This window comes from Oryza glaberrima, chromosome 1 (assembly GCF_000147395.1).
Source record: "Oryza glaberrima chromosome 1, OglaRS2, whole genome shotgun sequence".
Classification (NCBI taxonomy): domain Eukaryota; kingdom Viridiplantae; phylum Streptophyta; class Magnoliopsida; order Poales; family Poaceae; genus Oryza; species Oryza glaberrima.
This window is the reverse complement of record NC_068326.1, coordinates 21,557,509-21,581,307: the sequence shown is the minus strand read 5'-3', so window position 1 is coordinate 21,581,307 and position 23,799 is coordinate 21,557,509. Positions and strand designations below refer to the sequence as shown.

Sequence of the window (23,799 nt, the reverse complement as noted above, 5' to 3'; positions counted from 1 at the left end):
TTGCTAGCAGAAGAACATACATACAGTTAGAATACCATGCAACATAGTAGTACCATCCTTCCTTCTCTTTATACATGCTCCTATAAGAAAAAAATATTTGCAAAGCTAATTTTATACACTATAACTAGTAAGTACTATGTAACTATCATGTAACTACTCTGTAAGTGTTATGTAACTAGATTATAAATTACATGCTTCTATAAAAAGCTAATTTTATACATTATAACTACCTTGTAAGTACGATGTAACTACATGTAACTGTCTTGTAACTACCATGTAACTACTATGTAAGTGGGATGTAATTAGATTATAAACTAAGCTAATTACCATGTAACTGCTTTTTATGAAAAAAAATCGGCGAGGAAGGCCTCCGCCTGAGCATCGACGCCACGGAGACCTCTCTGGAAAGAACAGAACGAGAGATGCCGCAATCACTGCTCAAAATTGGGAACAACACTAGTAACAGGCTGACACCGAGTAGACCCAACCAAACGAAGCGGGTTCGGATCTGATACAGAAAGAACGCATCACTGATCTTACCGCAGATCAAACGGCCAAAAAAATCGAAAGTTTTAGGCCACAAAAGCTGTCGACAGCTCGCTAGCAAATCCGTATGGAAGGGAATAACAAAATTTCCTGACTAAAAACCAGTTAGGAGGATAAATTGGATTTAGTACTACTACTTCTAAATACAGGAAAACTGGGGGAAAAAAAAAAGGAGAAACCTTAGCTCTGAATTGGGAAAATCCTCCCTACGCAAACAGAGCGGATCCATGCTTCCACCGCAGGGGAGCAAGCGAATTAGCTGGCGGCAATGACCGCGAGGACTACCGGGAGCCAGGACGCTGCCGTCGACTCCTCAAGCCGGCGGCCCGCATGGCCATCTCGCCGGCGCAGGCATGTGACGCGCCACCTCCTCTACCAGGTAACTGTTCCACTCTCCCCTTCGGCTCGAGAGTAAAGTCCCTTCTGTTTGCTCAGCTACTCAGGCATTTGCAATTTTGCATAACCTATTTATCTAGAAAGCTGTATGCATATGTTGTTCTGGGCAACATTATTTTTTCTGGCATTCTTCTAAACAAACATAGGAAACTAGGAAAGGGAAAGATGGATTTTCACCCGCACAATGTGGTACCTGATTTGGTAAATTTGGGGAAACTAAATTCTCACATTGTCACAATTTTATGGGGTAACCTGAAAGAACATGAACATGAGACTTGGACACACCAATAGTATTAGTTTGGTTGAAGATTCTGTTGCCAAACTACTCGTGCAAAAGGGGTAAATCTGAAGAACAAACAACGAGATGAAAAGGAAGAGAGTTCTAAATTCATGTGCCTTCAGAGACAGATGCCTGGCCTTGTCCCTTCTTGTTTTGAATCCTCTGTGATTTGTGAAACCACTCTGCAGATGTTTTCCACAGATGTTTGTATGCTGTCCTGCAGTTTGTCAGACAGTTGAAAGTAGCGAAATCTGCAGGTCTTCAGAAATAATAAGCCAATAAAGACTAACCAAAGTCCCATCACAAATCCTACAGCCAGCCCAAGGTGAAAGTATGTTTTGTCTGTTGAATGCCCTTCAAGATGGCCTGTAGTTACCTCCGGTCCAGAACAATTCCTTGAAAGAGGAGGTCCACAGAGATAATAATTGCCGATGTATATGAAATCTGGATCACCAAGTGTCTGTAGCTGATTCCCTGATGGTATTCTTCCGGACAAATTGTTGAATGACAGGTTCAAGTAGCTCAGTGAAGCCATGTCTGAGAGACTTGAAGGGATTTCGCCTGATATCATGTTGAATGATAGGTCAAGAGACTCCACATATCTCAGGAGACCAATCTTCTCTGGAATATTTCCTGTTAAATGGTTATGGGAGAAGTTCAAGTTCTTCAGTCCAACAAGAGATGTTATTTCCTCTGGGATATCTCCTCCTAAATTGTTGCAGGAAAAATCAAGACCAACCATATATACGAGTGTACTGGTGTAATAAAGTTCCTGACCTTTTACCACAACCAGTAAGCTATTATGATATTTTACGTAGCACCCATCATTGAAGTCGTTTGGATTTCTTGGCCTATAGTAATTCCACACCAAGGGATTAGTATATTTTGTACTATTACCTTGAATCATTGCTTTTAAACCTCCTAAAGTAGGAGGTATACTTCCTGATATCCTGTTATATGCAAGGTCCAAATATCGGAGATTTTCAAGTTTTGTTAGCTGAACTGGAATAGAGCCAGAGAACAAATTGTACCGCAATTGAAGATATGACAAACGCGGTAATTTCTCTGCTATCCATATTGGCAACTCTCCAACAAACTTATTGTGGGCGAGGTGAAGAAGAGTCAACTCTTGGCAATGTTGCAAAAATTCAGGAAATTTGCCTGACAGGTCATTGTTGTACAAAATCAAAGCAGACAGTTGCATTTGTGTAGAATCAGGGGACATGTTAAGTTCTTGCTTAGACTCTGAACCGTTGGAGCATCGAGGAAGTTTTCCAACTAGAAAGTTATCTGACAGGTCTAATACCTCTAAATACTTCAATACACAAATATAAGATGGAATGGTGCCGTTGATTTTATTTATGGACAGTACTAGTTGTGTAAGCATTGGAGCTCCAAAGATTAGCGGTAGTGGTCCTGACAAAGAGTTGTTGGAGATGTCCAATGTTCCCAAATATTGTGGTAGCTGTGGCAGCAAACCTGATAGCCTGTTCGAGTTGAGGTCAAGTGTCATTGCTGAAGTCATAAATTCAAGAGTTGCTGGCAGTGTGCCACTTATTTGATTACAAGAGATGTTCAAATATTGAACATTCGAAAATACAGTCCAAAACCAGTCTGGAAGATTGTCAGTTATGCCGGCATCAGAAATGTCAAGGAAGTAAACATTACTCTGCCCTTTAAGCCACAGTGGAAAATGAGGTCCCATTTTGCTACGTGCAAATAAAGCCTGATATAGGCTAAATGGGGGAACCCAATCTGAGTTGATCGTAATGTGTATTGAATTGTAAGACAAGTCTATATCTTCCAATGACGCTAAACTTGCAAAATGTTCCTCTGACACTGAACCGTTGAGCTGGTTGTTGTCTAGATACAATGTGGAGAGATTAGTCATCTTACCAATTTCCAAAGGTATTAATCCTTCAAGCTTATTAGCCGAGAGTTGAAGAGAACGTAAATTGCTCCAGTGGTTGATCCAGCTCGGGATGCCTCCAGTGATATTGGTAGCAGATAGATCTAAGGTTTGTAAAGAACTCTTTGTACACCGAGGCAATCCCTCCATAAATTCTGCCATATCTTGATTAATCTCATTCGACCACAGCTCTAGCCACCGCAAGTTGCAGAAGTTTTTCATCATTTCAGACTTCACACCTGTGATGTAATTGCCACCTAGAGTAAGTACCTCAAGTGATGTCATGTTTCCGATTGCAGCTGGAAATGGACCAGTAATTTGATTTCTTCCAAGTTGCAGCTCCCTGATGGTCCGGACATCCCAAAACCAATAGGCTGGATTAATTGTGTCGACTCTGTTGCTTGATAGGTCAAGAATTTCAAGTGAACTTATATTTGAATGTGCTGTTGGTTCATGTGGTAAACTAAGCCCACAGCCACCGAGTTGAAGGACCTTCAAATAAGAAAGGCCGGTCACTAACCGAACCCAGTCGCCATTGGAAGTGAGGTTCAATCCACTCATGTCGAGAAATCGGAGCAAACCGAGGTGCCGTAACCATGATACATCACCAGGACGCATGGTGTTTTCTTGGTAAGTTGCAAGGTTGATATGTTGCAATCTGGAGAGGTTTCCAAGCTGAGGCGGCAATCTACCATCAAAGTTCATGCAAGCAAGGTTCAAATACGTCAAGCTCTTGAAAGAGCCCAAGAAACTAGGCATCGGCAAGCCTACGCCACCAAGGTAGTTCCCACTAAGATCGAGATGCTTCAAGTGCTTCAGAGCAAGCAAAGAGGAACTTATCTCGCCGAGCATCCCGTTAGGTGCTACGCCGGAGAAAGCACCAAACGAAGGTCTCGTTGCTCAAGAAGAAGGCGGCGCGGAGGTCGAGCCCGACGACATGGCCGGTCTCGTTGCTGCACCTGACGCCGCTCCAGCTGCAGCAGTCATCGCCGCGCCATGATTTCAGCAGCTTCGCCGGGTCGCTCGTGATGCCGGCTTTGAAGGAGAGCAGCGCGGCCCTCTCTGCCGCGATGCACTTGCCGCCGCCGCCAGATCCGCGCTGAGCGTGGACATAGGAATTGGCAGTGATCATGGCTACGGTGATCATCGTGATGAGCACCAGGCAGCAGGATGAAGATGGACCCATGGACGTGCGTTGGACGATTGGATTTTGGAGTAAGGGCGGGGCCTTTGGTTTGCAGGTACTGTTGTCGCTGGAGTATTTCTAAGCCTAGCAATGGCAATCCTTATTTGCTGTAGATAGTTCTTGACTGCTGGAGCCTGGAATAGCTTTCTTGGAAATATAATTTATTTTTATACAATTCTTACTTCTGTTTCCATCAATTTATTTATATTTCTATGCGTCATGATCAAATGTAATGGTTTTCCTTTTTGTTTTCCGATTTAGCCCTCCACAATGAACATGATAACTCACATTTTCATCCTTTATCAATAATAATATAATAATAGTAGATACAGAAAGATAGGAAAGATATGCCCCATCATTTGGCTTTTTTCCTAACAAGTCAAAATGACTTATTAGGGAATAAAAATAGATTTGTAGTTAAAACTTTTATATATGTGTTCTTGGTGACTTAAAAGCTAAAGTTGAAAAAGAAACTATGTTAAGAATATCTCAAAATCAATCTTAAAATTAAGTTTAAAATTTAAAATTTGACTTTTTTCTTTGACTGATTAGACCATCTGATAGGGGTCTAGTTTCCTGTGGTCAATAGAGATTGAAGTGTGAATACGTGCGCCTAGTCATGCTGTTCGTTTTCAAGCTTTTGGCGTGTTAACATCCTTCGCGTGCACTTCTTTCAACAACCATGATTTTTGTTGGAAACCGCCGGACCGTTCTCCTATGTCCGCATCCGAGATCTATATCTATGAACCTGTTTGACCATACTATTTTTAATAAAGTTGTCAAAAAAAATTATCTATATTTAGTTTGTTGTCAAATTTAGTAAATACATAAGAAATCTTACCAAAATTATCTCTTAACATAAGAGATGCCATTTTTAACCATACTATTTTTGATAAAGTTGTCAAAAAAAAAATTATCTATATTTAGTTTGTTGTCAAATTTAGTAAATACATAAGAAATCTTACCAAAATTTTGGCAATATTGTCATCTTATCAAAATTTTGGCATTGTCAAAATTTGGTAAGATTTATTTTGGCTAAAATCTGAGCAGGCCCTATATCTATATCTATATCTATACCTAATTGTAAAATACGTAAGAGCAGGTACAATAGCGGCCGTTTTTTTAACAAATTGATCCTTTTCAAAAACTTATTTTAAAACTAGTCCCCGCAAAAAACTTCAACCAAAAATAGGCCGTGGACTCAGCGCCATAGACATTGGCGCTAATCTATGACGTATCAGCGCCAACGACATTGGCGCTAAACTCTAATCCGAGGTGGCATGAATTCGCTGAGTCATCAGATCTCAGCGCCAAGGTATTTGGCGCTGAGGTCCAGACGATTTAAATAGCTGTGGCGGCATTTAAATAAGAGTGAGTAGTCAAGAGAACAAAAATTATTTTGTAAAATACATTAATTCTAAAAGAATGCTAGGAGGAAGAGAAAAGGAAAAAAATTGTAAAGAATAAGAGTGAGTAGTCAAGAGAACAAAATTTATTTTGTAAAAATTATTTGTAAAGAATTGCTAGAAATGCCGCCGCAGCTATTTAAATCGTCTGGACCTCAGCGCTAAATACATTGGCGCTGAGATCTGATGACTCAGCGAATTCATGCCACCTCGGATTAGAGTTTAGCGCCAACGACGTTGGCGCTGATACGTTATAGCTTAGCGCCAATGTCCATGGCACTGAGTCCACGGCCTATTTTTGGTTGAAGTTTTTTGCAGGGACTAGTTTCAAAATAAGTTTTTGAAAAGGACCAATTTGTAAAAAAAAGGGCAATAGCAGGCTATTAGCCAACTGTAAACATATTTTAAAGAGATAAAGCAAGAGAGAGAAGAGCAGCGGGCTACAGATCTATAGCCAGCTGCAGCACGGACTCCAAGACGTAATGTGTGTATGACAGGTGTGACTAGGTATTAATAGTATAGTAAGCAACTATTGTATGAATTAGATACATATTTTAAAGAGACAAAGGAAGAGAGAGAAGAGCAGCGGGCTACAGATCTGTAGCCAGCTGCAGCACGTACTCCAAGACGTAATGTGTGTATGACAGGTGGGACCAGATATTAATAGTATAGTAAGCAACTATTGTATGAATTAGATATTAATTGGCTATAGATGATTTGGAGCTAGTACTTGGCTGTACTATTAAACTTGCTTTAAGGATTCCGGCACTATTTTCGTCCATCATCGTCATCCGCATGTATACGCGATTTTTTTATGCAAAACGGACTCTGAGACTGAACTTAGGGTTTGCTTGCTGTAGGGCTCAATTCCGAGATAGATACGACACGATTTTGCTCTAATTCTTGGGAAAACGGAAAGAGGAGGAGATAAGGATTGAAACCCCTCAATCAATTTTGGATTATCTCCAAAGATACGAACGGATTTTACGGAGGAGGTGGCTTCCGGTGGTGTCGGGTAGTTGCAGGACTCGGACGGAGGTAGAGGACGACACTGTGCACTGGAACCTACACGACAGTGAGAGGACAGGGGGACGCCAATTAGACTTGTGGTTGCTAGATGGGCTGGATGCGCGCTTGGAGGCCGAGGCGGAAGGGAGGAAAACGGGCCAGCTCGGCTGTGGGATGAGGAAATAAATGGGCTGAAAATGGCCCAGAAAGATAGGAGGGTTTTTATTTAGATTTTTATTTAAATAAATGCTGAAATGATGTTTGTATTGTTAAAATTAGTAATGGAGCTCTGAAAATTCTGAAAAAAAAATCAGATAATGTAATTAATCGTGGAGAATTTAATAAAAAATAATTCCATTATTTGGGAAATTTTATTACCCACATTTACCTTGATTTTCATGATCCTTTATTTTATTCAACATCATATACATGTCTAATTGCGATTTCATATGTAGTGGGGATGAAATAAATAAATAAATAAATATATATATATATATATATATATATATATATACAAAGGATGGTGAAATTGTATTTTAATTAATTACATAATGTTAATCTTTCTCGACTTTTTCTTAATTTTTTGTGTTTTCTTTCCGTCGTAACGAACGGGCATTTTTTATAGTCTACTACCAAAATATGTAAAGCTTATAGATATTATTTTGGTCCATCGTTTTTCCCTTTTTTCCGGTTTTTTTCCTTTCGGATATTTTACGTCGTAGTTTTTTTACGCTGATGTTTCTCCTGATCACGCGCGAGCGCGCCTCCCCGGGCGTGGCTAATGGGCGATCGATCGATCCCCATCCCCTCTATACACTCCTCTCCCCCCTTCCTCCTCCCCTTCTTCTCTTCCTACTACACCATAAATTTTAAAAAAAATAAAAAAACAAAGTTGAAAAAAATTATGTATAGAAATGCTATATATATAAAATATTTGAATTCAAATTCAAATTTGAAACGGGTATGTAAACTTTTGACTTATAATCTTTGGGTCTATAAACTAATATTTGAATTCAAATTCAAATTTGAATCGGATATATAAACTTTTGATTTATAAACTTTGGGTATCTAAACTTTAGATGTGTAAACTTGAGGTGTACAAACTTTAGGTGCATAAATTTGCTAAAATAGGAAATTATTGCGGTGCCAAAAAAAAAGAAACCACATGGAGGAGAGGGGGGCGACCCGATCGCTAGTGGCAATCGATCGCCCATTAGGAGTTTCGCGCCTCCCCTCCCGATCTCTTCTTTTTTCTCTCTTTTTATTTTAATAAATAAATAAATCAATAATCTGAATTCCTAATCACAAAAGAATAAAAGATTTAATCACAAAAGACAAAAATACGTCCCACCACATCCGCGCTCGCTTCGCTTCTCCTCCCCTTCCGGTCTCTTTTCTTTTCTATAAAAAATAAAATAAATCCATATCCATACCTATATATCTCTATACCTACCTATATATATCTATATCACTATCTCTACTATTATAAAAATTGAAGATGTTTTTATCAGTACTTTGGTACGTCATCCGTGTATGAGTCGGTTTTTAAATTCGTTCGCTTTTTGAAATACATATATGTATTTGAGTATGGTTTTAAGTTCGTTCGCTTTTGCAAATACATAAGGAGTCATATAAGAAATCTCTTTAAAAAAATATTTGCATGCTAACTCGAGATGATAGGACTCCTAATTGCAGCTCATGATTTTCTAGGAAAATATATATATATCCCGAATTCTCACAGTGAAACTATTATGAAAACTGTAGATGTTTTTGCTGGTACTTTGATACGTCATCCGTGTATGAGTCGGTTTTTAAGTTCGTTCGCTTTTTGAAATACATATATGTATTTGAGTATGGTTTTAAGTTCGTTCGCTTTTGCAAATACATAAGGAGTCATATAAGAAATCTTTTAAAAAAACTTGCATGCTAACTTGAGATGATCAGATTCCTAATTGTAGCTCATTTTTTTAGAAAAAAATATATATCCAAGCGAATTCTCACAGTGAATTTCACCTAACTAAATTGTATAACAATAATAAAATTAAAATAGCCTTCACCTGGCATTTTTTTCTAGTTATTTGAAACATTCAAAATTACATTTTCAAAATAGATCTAATCATTTATAATGCATATTGGGGGCATGTAAATTATCTCAAATTTAAATATTGACAATTTTGAAGTTATAGCTCTCATCAAGATCTACAACTTTCATACAAGGTATTATCTAATAAAAATTACTTTTATATAAGGTATGTTTCTATCTTAGGTTGTTTTAATAAAAAATCAAAAATTTTAAATTTTCCCTCATACCGTTTATCTGTGAAAGATGGTAGTCACGATTCGTAACATATGAATGTTCTCATCTTTTTTGGGTCATCTCATTACACCCATCATGGATAATATGTTATCTATGACAGGACATGGTTGTGACCCGTTATAGATCATCTGTGACATGTTACAACTATAAACCGACACAGATGACCTCGTATCAGTGACGGATTATCCCTGGTAGTCATATGTTAAATGGGATATTTTTCGGTCGGTTAGAGACCAATTATCCCACACGAGTTGTATTAACCTAATATGGATGACTCGTCAAGAATGCTCGGATCTATACTAGTGCACGGCCGTGCTACTTGTTTCACTTGCACCAGTCTTGGACTATTGGCCGCACCACGACTCCAACCGCTTCATTGGGTTGCTCTTGATGCCGGCTTTTAAGGAGAGCAGTTCGGACCTCCTTGCTGCTAGGTTGCCGGCCGAACCTAGTACCGCAGCCACGTCGATCTGTCTTTCCGTGCATTTTTTTTCCTCATCCAATTAATTGAAAAATTCGATTTCTCATTCATCCCTCATCATTTTTCTCACGATTTTCCTTTTTATTTCGGCTTTAATTCATTAGTTTTAATCTTCTTTTAATGAGAAAACGGAAAGAGAAGTTCGAGTAATCAAAATCCCTCAACCAAGATTAAAAAAATTCAACTAGAAATTTGGGGATTGCGGTTCCACTTGTACATAATATTTCAATTATTGCTCAGCTCTTAACTGAAAAATGAAACGTTTTTAATTTCAATTATTGCTAGGCTGTTAACTGAAAAAGAAAGCGTTTTTATCCGGTGCAACGCAGTAGCTATTTTCTAGCCGATTATAGAAATCTTTCACGTAACCACGTTTTGGGTTGGTGGCAGTGACGTAACAACACACGCATGTTTGAACAGTGGGCCAACGGATCTACGGTGCCATGGTGGGCTCGATATTAATTAGCCCACGTACTGTCTCCATTCTCTAGATGCAGCCCATAGCCCAGAGGAACATTTATACAACCGAGATAACACGGAACTGTCTAGGCATCTGTCGTGTGATTTTTGAGAAAAAATTACCCAGATTTTTTTCTCCCCTTATATTTGCATCCAACCATAAAAAAAAAAAGTACAGAGAAACCGTTTAGGTAGCTTGTGATTGTATTGGTTACTAGAGTAGTATTTAGTAGAGATTAACACAAATGTTGCATTTATAACTAAAATTACAGTGCCTTATAACTAAAATTACATTTGTAAAAAAAGTAGATATGGCATGTAAGTACACTGTAATTTTATTACAAATGCACTGTAAAATTTTGGTAACTAGAATATTTATCGTTTTAGTACAAATGCACTGCTTGAGAAACCGTCCAGGTATCTGAAGTGTTAAATGTTGCATTTATAACTAAAATTACAATGCTTTACAACTAAAATTACATTTATAAAAACAGTAGATATGACATGTAAGTGCACTATAATTTTAGTACAAATACACTGTAAATTTTGGTAACTATAATATTTATCGTTTTAGTACAAATGCACTCCTTGAAAAACCGTTCAGATGTCTAAAGTGTTAAATGTTGCATTTATAACTAAAATTACAGTGCTTTATAACTAAAATTATATTTGTAAAAACAGTAGATATGGCATGTAAGTGTAATGTAATTTTAATACAAATGTGCTGTAAATTAAATCATGGTATTCATATTTTGGCCCGTACTCATCAGTTTGTTTGTATTATTCATTGTGTGCCCGGTAAAGATACTGCTAGGTGGTGTCGTGGTGGTAGGGGGATAAATCACGACCGTCAAATTAAACCATGCCCAAGTGATCCGACGAAAGCAAATTCGGGTGATTTGACGCAAAAAATCTGTCGTGAGACGTATAGCAAAATCGAGATAACAGAGATGTGTGTAAAGAAAAAGATAGCGGAGACCGGAGATACTGTATCTTACACAGGCTAGTCCTATCCAATACAACTACACATACTACAAACGAGCACGAGAAACACGTATATACTCCATACTGACAATAGATAGATCAGCGGTGGTCCACAGAACGCAGAGCAGAGCATATTCCAATCAACCACAGCGAAATCCTCCATGGAAGAAAGAAGAATGAGTAAAGTCTATCACTAGTCTCTAAACTTGTACCGTTGTGTCATCCCGATCCCTAAACTCGCAAATCGACCGTTCAGGTCCTCAAACTTGTTCGACTATGTCATCTCGGTCCCTAAACTTGCAATCACTCGTTTAGGTCCTCCAACTTGTTCAGCTGTGTCACTCCGGTCCCTAAACAGGACGGTCTAAAAACTTTATATCAGAAAATAATTCATAACTTTTTCATGTAGCCCTCGACGCGACCTACAACTTTGTAGTTGAAAAGTTTTTGAATTAAAACTGTTTAGGGTCCCAAAATATTGTTGCATGTTTATAGATTTTGAAATTTTAATTTTAAAATTACATTTTGGGACAAAAAGTGACTTAAAATAAAAAAAAGTTCAACTACAAAGTTGTAGATCGCGTCGAGGGCTACAAGTTTGATATAAAGTTTGTCTTCATTAGAGTTCACATGAAAAAGTTATGAATTATTTTTAAATATAAAGTCTTTAGACCGCCCTATTTGACCCAGATGATATTCAAATCCAAGTTTAGGGACCGGGGTGACACAACTGAACAAGTTGGAGGACCTAAACGAGTGATCTGCAAGTTTAGAGACCGGGATAACACAGTTGAACAAGTTTGAGGACATGAACGGTCGATTTATAAGTTTAGGGACTGGGATGACACAACGGAAAATTTAGGGACCGGTGATAGACTTTACTCAAGAAGAATTAAACCCCATCCTATCCACATGCAAAGCCAGAGCGAGCGAACGATCGACGGAGCGCTACCGTCCACACGAGCGCCCCCGCCATCTCATCTCCCCGCGAAGCATATTCACCCGCGTTCCCCCCTCCCCTCCCCGCCACAGCCCACACCACAGTCGCGCGCGTACGCGTACGCGTACGTGTGTGGCCACCGAACCCCCGGATAGAATAGAATCCGCCGAGCCCCCGAAACGTCGCACGCACCGCTCTCACCAACGCGCGCAACGCGGCCCTCGCGCATCTCTCTCCCCGTTTAACAATAGCCGCGCCATCACCGCCTCGCTAGCGACCGCGCGCTCGGCAGGGAGACGAGAGGGGTAGGGGGACAGGGCAGGGCCCGCGGGACCCGGTCGCTCGCGCGTCGCCGTCGCCGGAAAGACGCTCGATCGGGCGCGCGCCTATAGGCGAAAGGCAGCGTCGTCTCGTCCTCTCCGCCCGCGTGATGCAGCGCGTACGTGGCGGTGGACCGCGACGGCCGGCGCACGCACGTCGGCGTCGTCGTCGTCGCGCGCGCGGGCGTGGCCTCGCGGAGTCGCGGTCCCCCTGCGCCACGGGGATCTCGCGCCCGGGGCTCTGCTCGCCCGTACGTTCGCGTAATAAACCGATCGATCGTGGTGGATAGGGTTTACGCCTGCCTACGTATATACACCAAGATTGCCAATCGGATGATGGCCAACCCGGGCCGCCCCCCGGACACGTGTGCCCCGCCCGCGCTACCGCCGCCGCCTGCGACGCACATGCGTGCGTACGGGTGTGCGGGCGAGGTTTGTTGTTGTCCTGCTCCTGCGCTGACGCAGCTGAGCCGTTGGATTTACATCTGTCATTCTTTGTTTCTTTTTACCCTTCATCCGTGAGTGCTGACATTAAGTATCTTTGGCGTTTTCGTTAATCCGTCCTGCCTATACCTTTCTTCTTTATAGGAGAGGGGGGTAGAGCTTGAGTGATTATTGGCTGGGGGCTGATCTGGATGGTGATTATCCACTTAACAGATCCAGGAGAGCCCAGGTTGAGGTGCTTTTTCACAGTTGACACCACCAACCAAGGAGTCCCTGGTGATTATCCACTGGACACAGAGTCAGCAAGGGTCGAGCTGCTTTTCACAGTTGCCACCAAACAAAAGTAGTCCCGGGAGACACACTTATCACTCAAGCTGAGACGAAAATATGCCCAACAGCTGCAGCTGCCACATTGCCACTGGAATCTTGGGACAAACAAAGTGGCTGCACCAGATAAACACCATGTCTATCCCTCCCTCCCCTAGCTACCTTTTCCCTTCCTGGCAACACCTTCGTTCTTTTTTCTGAAAGATAAGGACCAACTTGTTCTGAATTATGCACTAGTAGTACAGTACATTGCAACAATAGGTGTTCCTTTCGATACCTTAATTCGCATTTGCATCGGCGATACTAACGCATCATCGATGCAGCTGTGAGCCTGTGACACGACAAGGATAGCCATAGGGCGGAGCCCAACTGGGACGGCAACTTGGTACCCGCTAAGCTCTCTCGATCAGTCTCTGGTTTTATCCTCATCTAACGAATGAATCTGGCCTGGACACTGGACTGGCTGCCATGTATCACAGATGCTGGGGGCGCGCACGTACAGGCGTAGGACCCGCGCTGGCCCGAACGACGACGACGATGATGATACGATGCTGTGCATGCGCCACACACTGTTGCTACCTTAGCTAAGCCATCCATCGCCATATGAACTGAATCCGCCTTTGTCATCGCCTGCGGTTTCGTGCATTGTACGAGTGGTTTCTGTCATGGATGGCACTAGAAGATAGGATAAGAATCTGGATAGTTTCTGAAACTAATTAGCTAGCCTATTAGGGTTATTTCTTTAGTGCGTGACAGTAGGATTATAAGTTGGATTTGTACGGTATTTGGCTATTGTGCGGTAGAGTTAAGGCCTTTGGTCTGGTTAACTTCTCTGTTTGACCTGAGCCGAATGACCATGGATGATTGCTGGATTCAACCATCTCGTCCTCCTCGGAGCTAGCACAGCATGGCCGACCGCATCGATCGACAGCCACATCTTGCATAAACAAAACAATGGCGTCATGCATCACCGTGTGGTTCAGCAGTCAGTTCAGCAGACGAATGCGAAGGTTGGCAACCGCTGTCGACGAACGGGGAGCAGAGGATACTCGGGATAGGACATAAAGACTAGTCTCCTAGATTGCAGTTGACAGGCAGAGAGATGGACGGAGAAGGAGAATTAATGGGGAAATCGCATTAAGTGCATCATTTTCATATTTAGTTCATTTTGGTTTCAGAAAAAAAAACCTTTCTTGCATTTGGACTGTCAGGTTGCCAATTCCACACATCAGCAATGGCAGAGTTGCAATCTTCCCAAAACTTAAGCAAAAGCCAATGAACACAAGGCGCACATGACATGAGCAGTAGAGAATCGGTGTCTCTGATTACACAACCTAATTAATTAAAAAGTAGTACGGACATTACTGTATCCACAGTTGGTACTGCTCGTTGATCTCTCCACTTGCACCAGCTTTGCAATACTACAAACATTTGCCAAAATACTCCAGCCCTTTACTCCACTTGGCAGACAGGTCAGACTGCAGATATATCCGCCACAGTTTTACAGCGTGTACTATATCCTGCAGACCTTGCACCGACGAAACTGGAGCATCTCCTAACGACGACGGTGTGCATGGCATGGCCGGGTCATGTGCCGATGGACGGCGTCGACGAGACGGACATGCCGAGCTCCAGGTCGAGCGGCGTGCAGTGGTGGTGGTGGCCATGTCCATGGGAAGCCTGCTGCTGCTGCTCCATCAGAACCACCGGGAAAAACGGCCTCCCTGACGCGCCCACCGTGTCATCTTCCTCGGTGGAATTCAGATCAATGGCCGCCACTCTGTCCGAGGAGGTCTCGTGCGTGTTCATCAGCGACAGTGAGGTCGACGCCGCCGCCGCGCCTTCGCCGCTCAGCTGCTCCGAGACGCGCGCACCGTTCTCGCAAATCGGCACCTGTTGCATGTAAATATATATTAGAATCGAACTGGCTGTTAGCCAAAAAATTCAAGAACTCGGATTAATTTAAGGAGGCCAAGGAATTGGGATTGTACCATGTCGAAGAGGCTGGAGCGGCGCTTCTTCTTGCCGATGCTGCTCTGCCTGAGGAAGAACTTCTGGGCGTGGCTGGCGACCTGGGTCGGGGTCCTCGTCGTGACGTAGCTCCGGGAGATGCCTCGCCAGTCGCCCTTGCCCAGCTTGTCGAGCCCGACGAGGAACAGCCGGTGCTCCTCCTCGCTCCACGGAACTCCTGTCATGTTCATATACAGATTATTTTGATTTGTTATATGACTATATATATGTACTACTAGTACTGAATTTTTCTGGGGGTTATGTTGTTCAGGATGATAAGTCGTCCTGAACATTCATTTGGTGAATATATAAAAGGAGACAGATATGCCTTGGTATCCTTTCATCGCAGAAGAAGATAATGCTACTTTTATTTCAGAGGGATAATGTAACTTTTGTTCGGTCGGGATGATAAACTAAACAAAGAAAGATACTAGTAGAAGATTTGGTAGGTAATTTAAGATTACAAGCCTCTGAATTTCCATACCAAATTTTCTTCTCTCTCTATTTTTTTTCCAGAGAAGATTTTAAATGCTTCTGTAATCGCAAAGTATGCCCTCTAAAAAAAACTGCAGAATGTTTCTGAACAATAAAAAAAATTGCAGAGTATTGCAAGGCCATTTCAATATTAGTATTACCTTTCTTCCTCTCCTGGACAATTCTGCCATGGGGGCCATCAGACAGGTACCCATTGGACGCCCTCTCCAAGCCCCCCTCGTCGATCGACAGGAGCATCGACGACGAGGACGACGACGACGGCGACACGAGCGAGCCCGGAGCCGCCCCCGCCGCCGCCAGCTGCAGGCAGTCCATGCTGTAGCTCTTCTTCATCGACAAACCTCCACCTCCACCTCCACCTCCACCGCCGCCGGCAGCGACATGGACCTGCACTCCGAACAGCCTCAGCCCACCGCCACCGCCGCCGTCGCCGCCGTCGCAGAGCATGGTGGTATCCCTGTGTCCAGCGCTGGCGCTGCTGCTGCTGCAGGTTCTTGAGTTGTGGCCGTAGTTGCCACAGTGGGAGCACTTCCTCGCCATGGATGGCGTGGCTGGCTATAAATCGGGGTGGTGGTGGTGGGTGCTAGCTGAATCTTTGTACTGTGCCTTCGCCTTTTGCTGCTGCTGCAGAGGCGGTGAGAGAGATGGGTGGAGGCCAGTGCGTCCACACCCGCAGCACACGGACACTGTGTGGTGGGTGGCGTTGTACTACTACTACTACTGCTCGTGTTTTCTCTCCTGCAGCTGCGGCGGCTAATGAGCTAGGTTAGGGGAAGCTTAGGCTTAAGCAGCCGCTATAAATGCGGGTTTGAGGTGTGTTGGTGATTGGATATGGATGTGGACATGCTGTTGGATGGAAGCAGGCCACAGGAAAAAAAAGGAAAATTGTAAATGAGGTGATAATTGGAGTCGCCTTCTAGATCTTGTAGCTTGGACTTCAGTGACAATTTGATGATTGGTTAGTTGTCCTAACGTTACGAAAACCGGGAATTTTCACGTGAATCCGTTTGTAAACACGAATTTCATGTCTGAACTGGAAGGGAAAAAACGACATTCCAAACTGAACTTGTTTGTAATTGGGTCAGACCGTAAACTCACTTATAAACCAATTAAATGAGCAGACAGACCAGCTCACTTGTACCCATTGACTGATGTGTCAAAAATGTATGAATTTATGGAAAAAAAATAAAAAATGAATTACTTTCTTTTACAAAATTTGAATATTTTTTGGAAAATGAAAAATAAAAATGAACATACTAATTCCCATCAAGATACTCTACCAAATCTTCAGTATTGCCAAATTCTTAGCATTTTTTTGACACTAGCTATCAATATTCTAATTGGAGTATTATACATATTTGAATTGATACCAAATATTGATGATATGGGGAGAAAAGTTCAGATTAATGCCAAATTAATTATTAGCATTACCAATGATTTGGTTTCAATCCAAACATACACTATTACTACTATTCAAACTATCAGTAAATTGGTGGGGACACGTTTTAGCATCAATATCCTAAAATTTACATGCGAAATAATTAAACCATGTCCCGTTGTACTGTGTCTTGCATGTAATTTTCGTAGAGAAAATCTTGATTGTTACTACGTCGTGGCCTCGTAGGCGTTCTCGGGTGAGAAATGGCCACGACGTCACACGTCCTACGACGAGTACGCAAGACTCTGTAGACAAGTCCAGTGACTTCAACTGTTCGCTTCCGCACGTGAGATCCGCATGCACGTACTCTGCTCTTCACTGTGTTTTACTCCTATATCAAACAAATCTGTCCATTCGAGACAATTGGACCACGAGGAAAAACAGTGCTTTGCTTACTTCCAAAGTTTATTAGCATATTATCGATATGACAACTGACAAGGTCTGAATTGAGCTTAATTAAGCTCCAAGTTTATCAAGCTCAATTAATTCTAAGCACTCTAGCAGAGTGGCCTTGAAGTTTCTTCACAAACAGGCCCCAAGTACTAAGTTACTACCTCTGTCCCAAAATAAGTGCAGTCGTCGAAATCCGTGTCCAACATTTGACCGTCCGTCTTATTTGAAAAATTTATGAAAAATTTTAAAAAAAATTAGTCACACATAAAGTACTATTCATGTTTTTATCATCTAATAACAATAAAAATAATAATTATAAAAAAAATTTTAAATAAGATGAACGGTCAAACGTTGAAGATGAATAGTGTAAAACTGCACTTATTTTGAGACGGAGTTAGTATGTTCTTAAAAAAAAGTACCAAGTTAAATGGTGATATGCAAAATAACACATGAGTTTCACATGTATTGGAAGATAAAAAAATCAAGACGGTTCATATCAAACTCTGACCTAAATTCTCAACCAAACCTAAGCCTATTTATCAGTTTCCTTGAGAAACACAAGCATCTTGTCGGCTAGCCCTTCAGATATAGTATTTGAGAAAGCATCAATCAAATACTCTAGACTATAGCGGTCAATGGACATCCAAGTGAGGCTGTGATAGGGCATCTTTTGTGTATCAGTCTATTTTGAAGAACAAGTAGCCCTTATCTTACCGTATTTGATTGCACAGGTTCAGAGAAAAAAAAAACATGTCAAAGCTACCAAACAAGGGAACAAAAGCTCTTCTAATGGTGGAAAAGTTTGGGAGTGATTTTAATCATTGTTATCCTATCCAAATCTCAATATTCTAGCTAATCGGATCCCATGCATTGAGAATATTTTTCATTATCTCCAGTCTTTCTGAATTCTAGGCTAGCTTGCTGCTACTTTCTTCAGCTTGGAATCTTCGATCCACCGATAAAGCAGAAAAGATTTGAGCAGAGTGCATGCTATCAGTCCATGACAGGGACAGCCATTACTGAATTTAATGTAACATGTTTGTGCAGATAAGATGGGGATAATATTGTTTGTTTAGGTTGTGTTCTTCCACTGCCTCTACTTAGAGAAGCAAGAAGATATCAGACAGCTACCGGATTAGCCATGTAGTAGTTGCCAAAGTGCTCTTTGATCCGGTTTTTTTGCTAATTAATTCCGCTGGCCTGTAGTGCTTTGGTGGCGAAGTATAGTAGACTAATCCAGATCATTATCTGATCTGAAGTATTATCCTCCGCACATGATGCCTTACATAATTTTATCTCATCTGAATAAAACCACCACGCTTGTTCTATTCGAAGAGGCGTGAAATTAGCATTCTTCAGGCACTAGTGGTCATATTGTGCTCTTACATTTTACATTTATAAAGGTGTATTTTCATGTGTATTCCTTTTACTGCAACAAAAATAAACACTTCATCTGCGGTTAAGGAAATATGTACTCTATCCTCCGAGGAACAACAAAGAGTCTTCCTTACCTTATTTATGAACATTCTCGTATATCTTTTTAAACACGGTACAAATACAGAAGCTCACAACTAGGGGTGAAAACGCTACGGAAACGGACGGAAACTATCTTTATCATTTTCGTTTTTATTTTTTTTTTCATAATCGGAAACCCCGGATACGAAAACGGAATCGAATATTATCGAAACCGAAAACGGAGTGAAAACGAACTGGTGCGAATACGGTAACGAAAATTTATCAGAATACAAAAACCCCTCAAACTGATAAATACAATTCTCAAGTCTCAACGGTCAACAATTCATCATAAAACACAATCATATAAGTCCAATTATTAAGTCTCAACAGTACATCACAAAATAAAATCTATGAAATAAATTATCTATATTTAAGAGAGTAATGTTGTTAATAAATCCCAATGCATAAAAAAAATTCTTATGTAACTTCAGATTTGTATAACAAATATTTTTTTAAAAAAATAAAAGCCAAATACCATGGTATTCATTATTTAGTGCTTAAAAAAAAGAATCCAGGGTATTTTAGTTACAAAATTTCCGGAAATTCCAAGAAAATTTTCGGAAAGTTTCCGACCGATTCCGAGTTCTGATGGAAACTGCCCTTACCGTTTTCGGTTCCGTTTCCAAGAAAATATTTCCGAATTAGTTTTCGTTTCCGAAAAATTCCGAAAAGATTCCGACCGACATATTCCGTTTTCGAAAATAGGTCCGGAATCCGGAAAGTTTCCATACCGTTTTCACCCCTACTCACAACACAAGCACACTCATCCATATGAACTTATATTCATCATGTACGTCTCACTGTTGACTAGTATATCGCTTACCAATAAAAGAATAATTAGCCGTAAATGCGAGCAACGGTGCTAAATCTAGGACAATCCAAGTGGGCAGGTTCTAATTAAAAAAAACTAATAAGTTAATCTATGCTCACTTCGCAAACATTCTCATATGTTTTGGTTTCATATATCACGACGATGAAACATGTATCTATGTTTTTAGCAGATAAAATACAGTAATAGCTATAAAAGTCTAGAATTTGATTTTTGGATAATAGAATTTGATGCATCAGTCTTCTATATCGATGTGATAATTTCTCATTTCCGTTTAAAAATATGGAGGAAAGATACAATCTCAAGCCCTGTTTAAATTCCACCCTAAAATTTTTCACCCTGTCACATCAAATGTTTGGACATATGCATGGAGTATTAAATATAAAAAAAATAACTAATTACATAGATTAAGTGTAAATTGCGAGACAAATCTTTTAAGCCTAATTGCTCCATGATTTGACAATGTGGTGCTACAGTAAATATTTGCTAATGACGTATTAATTAGGATTAATAAATTCATCTCGCAGTTTACAGGCGGACTCTGTAATTAGTTTTTTTATTAGTCTACGTTTAATACTTTAAATGTGTGTCCGCATATCCGATGTGATACACCAAAACTTTACACCCATGGATCTAAACACCCCCTCAATTAACAGTTCCCTATATATTTTTTGTACTAGGTAGTCCAAGGTATTTATTGTGCTGCTAACACCACCACTATCTTGTATCAGTTGAACTATAGATCATAATGGTGTGCTTTTAACGCACTTTCACGAGATTGTGTCTATTTCATTGAAAAGAAGAAAACAATTACAACCCCTAGGGGCTATGAGTATCTATTTGTGACTAACTAACTACAGCGTTTTCATGTACACGTCTTAATTTTCCGACGATTTTCATTCATACAATGGTGTGATTTGATTGACTACATCAAAGTTATTACTCAATTGTGTTACTATAAAAATAATTTCATGTACAAATCGGAGAATATTAAGGGGCGCATGAAGGACGCGCGAGGAGCGACCCCACATCGGATTTCGCCACAGTAAGTGTGCACGGGGTGGTCGTTTTGTGAAAAAGTCCTCCACTTTCTGTGTAATTCGATATGGGTCCCTCGCGAACCTTTCCTCTGAGCCGATGTTTTGCAGGCCCTTGTAGTGGCCGGATATTTCGTGCAAGGGAGAGAAAAACGCGAATCAGGACCGTGCTGTAAAATGATAAAGTCGATGGGCTTTTCCGCATAATGACCCTCACTAGCCCACCCACCCTCAAACCCTAGCCGTCGCTCCCGTCTCGCCTCCTCCCACTCGTACATATGTAGATGTGCAAATTGTAGAGAGTTTGGTTAGTTTCAGTAAATCCATAATTTCAACTCACATAAACAAATTACCGAATGTGCACCAACAAAACTATGTTGGCCATCTTAAAAGGATGGATCCTTCGGTACAGAGTGGAAATTCACCGTTCGGCATACTGGTCCTTTTCGGTCTTGTAGCACGTAGCAATATTTTTTTAAGATAATGATGTCTTTATTGAACCCAGTCAATTAAATTAAAGTGATACAATTATTCTAAGAACACTTTCAATCTCTGCACAACTAAGATACATACAACCGAATATACGAAACCATGCTTAAAAAAAAGAATAACATGGAGTACTGAGAACCATTAATCCAAAGACTAAATCGACACCCATGAACAGCTCCCTGGCTAAAATCACGGAGTATTAAGAGCCATCAATTCAAAGACTAGATTTACCCATATCCCAGGGTAAAAAACTCCTTGACTACCTTCTCCAAATTTATACATGCCGCAACCACCATACCCCGCGAAGCAGGCTTGAGGCTTCTATAAGATAGCCCATGTACGAAGCCAATGAATAAGAGAATATATAACCTGCAAAGGTGAAGATATAACTTATTTTTATAAAAAAAAACCACATTATTCCTATATAGCCAAAGCGACTAACAAGTAGCATACGCTCCTAATAGGACATGTGCTTTCAAATTATTATAAATTCCAGCAAACCAGCTCCCAAACATATGCGCTACACAATGCGGATGCTACTTGGATGTGGACCAAAACAGAATGGGCAACAGTGGCGGACACACCCATTGGGCATGGTGGGTCGGCCGGCCTAGCTACGGTCCGTATCGCCCCACACCCCCAAACCTCATTTTAGTCCTATTTATAATACATTAGTCATTATTCTACTATTAAATAATTAGATAAATTAAGTATTTTAAGTAGGAACAAAAACATTTATGAAAATTCATGTATAAGTAGTACCTTTTTTTTTGACCGTTTCTGATTTTGGCCATATATAAAATTCGATTTTCTTTCTATTTCTTTAGCACATAATATAATGAGGACATGTCCGGTGAAAATGAGCTAAGTGTTGAAAACTCGTGAAAATCATACCTAAAAGTTTCTTAAATTTATGAAAAAAATACTAGAGATTGGTGTAGATATAAAATACATTCTCACCAAATCTCAACTCCAAACTCAAGTTCGTTTATGAGAAACAAAAAAGACAAATTTCAGGTGAATAGTGTCCTGTTACTATTCACATGAAATTTGTCTTTTTTGTTACTCCTAAACGAAGTTGAGTTTGAACTTGAGATTTGGTGAGAATGTATTTTATATCTACACCTATCTCTAGTATTTTTTTCATGAATTTACAAAACTTTTAGATATGATTTTCACGAGTTTTGAACACTTAGCTCATTTTCATCGGATATGTCCCCTAATATAATCTATAATAAATAGTTAAATTGATAAATATATAAAAAATCCATACTCACTTGAACTATTTTGACGAAGCACTTAAACCCCTAAATAATTTTTCATCTCGTTTTATACCCCGCCCCATGAACTATTGAAAGTGGTTCCCTTTATCATCTAAGAACATTTCTTATTTTTTTATTTCTCTACATATAAGTCATATACATTTGTTCGACTAACAATCTTCGTTGTTAACTTTCTCAATGTCCATGCAGTGTGCTGTTGCGCCAATGCCGTGAACTAGCGACTACGGTTTGTATGCGTGCCATCACCTAATTAGAGCTTTGCTCTGCCATCTCATCTGTATTTTAAACCTGCATTCGCCACTGATAGGGCAAAACGTGCGGTGCAGGCAGCAAGATGGTGTGATGGTGTGGTGCATTTTCAATTCTCTCCATACAATGGAATTGGCCGCGTGCAGTGGGGGCAAGACGGTACTCCTATACACCAAGTAGTAGTACCAACCTAGCTGTGACTGTGAAGCTGTGGGTGGAAGCTACTATCGACAATTGGGCGTCGGCAACAGCTAGTCAGCTATACATTCTGCTAGTAGCAGCAGTACAGTATGGCTAAGCACAACACAAGTATTGCTATCAAAGGAAAGAAAGAGGTTAGTTTGGGTGGTGGGAGTATAGTTAACTGGCGGCCGTACAGGCTCGCTCACTTGCAGAGGAAGCTGGCGCGAATGGATTAGATTAGCGTGGTCGTGTGATATACCGGAGTTTAATTTGCTTCCGCCGAACGCCAGATCGATATGACTCCTGGAGCCCCAAGTTGATCGATCAACCAGTGATCGATGATGATAATCCAGCGTGCATGCAATGCAGCTGACCAACACCGGACCAGCAGGGGAGCGGGTCAAACGCGCGCACGCATATGCTGCTTACCTTGTCGCCGGCGCGCCGGAGCCTGCAGGGTGGAGCCGGAAGTAGGTACAGTACTTGCAGGGGTGCGAAGTTAATCATGCATTTGGTTTGTGGCCTAAATTATCCTTGCTAATTTTTAGCAATTTCGAGGTTGTTTCTATTGATGTCATTTCAAATCATATCATTTCTTTTGTAAAGTTACTAGATATATGCATCCATTTAGTTTTTTTTTACCAAACTTTAGTAAACACATAAGAAATCATGCATATCAAAACTTGACAATATTATTAAATTGCCAATAACAAAATTTGGTAAGGTTTATTTTGGCTACAATATAAACAGGCTCTTCAATAGTGTTTAGTGTCAATTTGGTTTGAGGCTAAAATTTGACATGCTTAAAAAATAGGCTATTTCAATAGTTAACTTAGGTATTTTGGGTTTAATCCAAACACAACTTTCCCTTGTCA

General features: G+C 40.7%; 1 protein-coding gene and 1 pseudogene across 1 annotated transcript; both read right to left on the bottom strand.

Moving 5' to 3' along the window:
• Positions 1-855: 855 nt before the first annotated feature.
• LOC127760766 (receptor-like protein EIX2) lies at positions 856-5,388 on the bottom strand (annotated as a pseudogene).
• Positions 5,389-14,308: 8,920 nt separating this feature from the next.
• On the bottom strand, positions 14,309-16,293 carry LOC127760713 (transcription factor KUA1-like). The gene is made up of 3 exons (XM_052285013.1): positions 15,649-16,293; positions 14,995-15,191; positions 14,309-14,896 (listed from the first exon to the last, which is right to left on the bottom strand). The coding sequence occupies exons 1-3, from the start codon at positions 16,046-16,048 to the stop codon at positions 14,591-14,593; spliced, it is 903 nt and encodes a 300-aa protein (XP_052140973.1). The 5' UTR covers positions 16,049-16,293; the 3' UTR covers positions 14,309-14,590.
• Between the last annotated feature and the right edge of the window lie 7,506 nt (positions 16,294-23,799).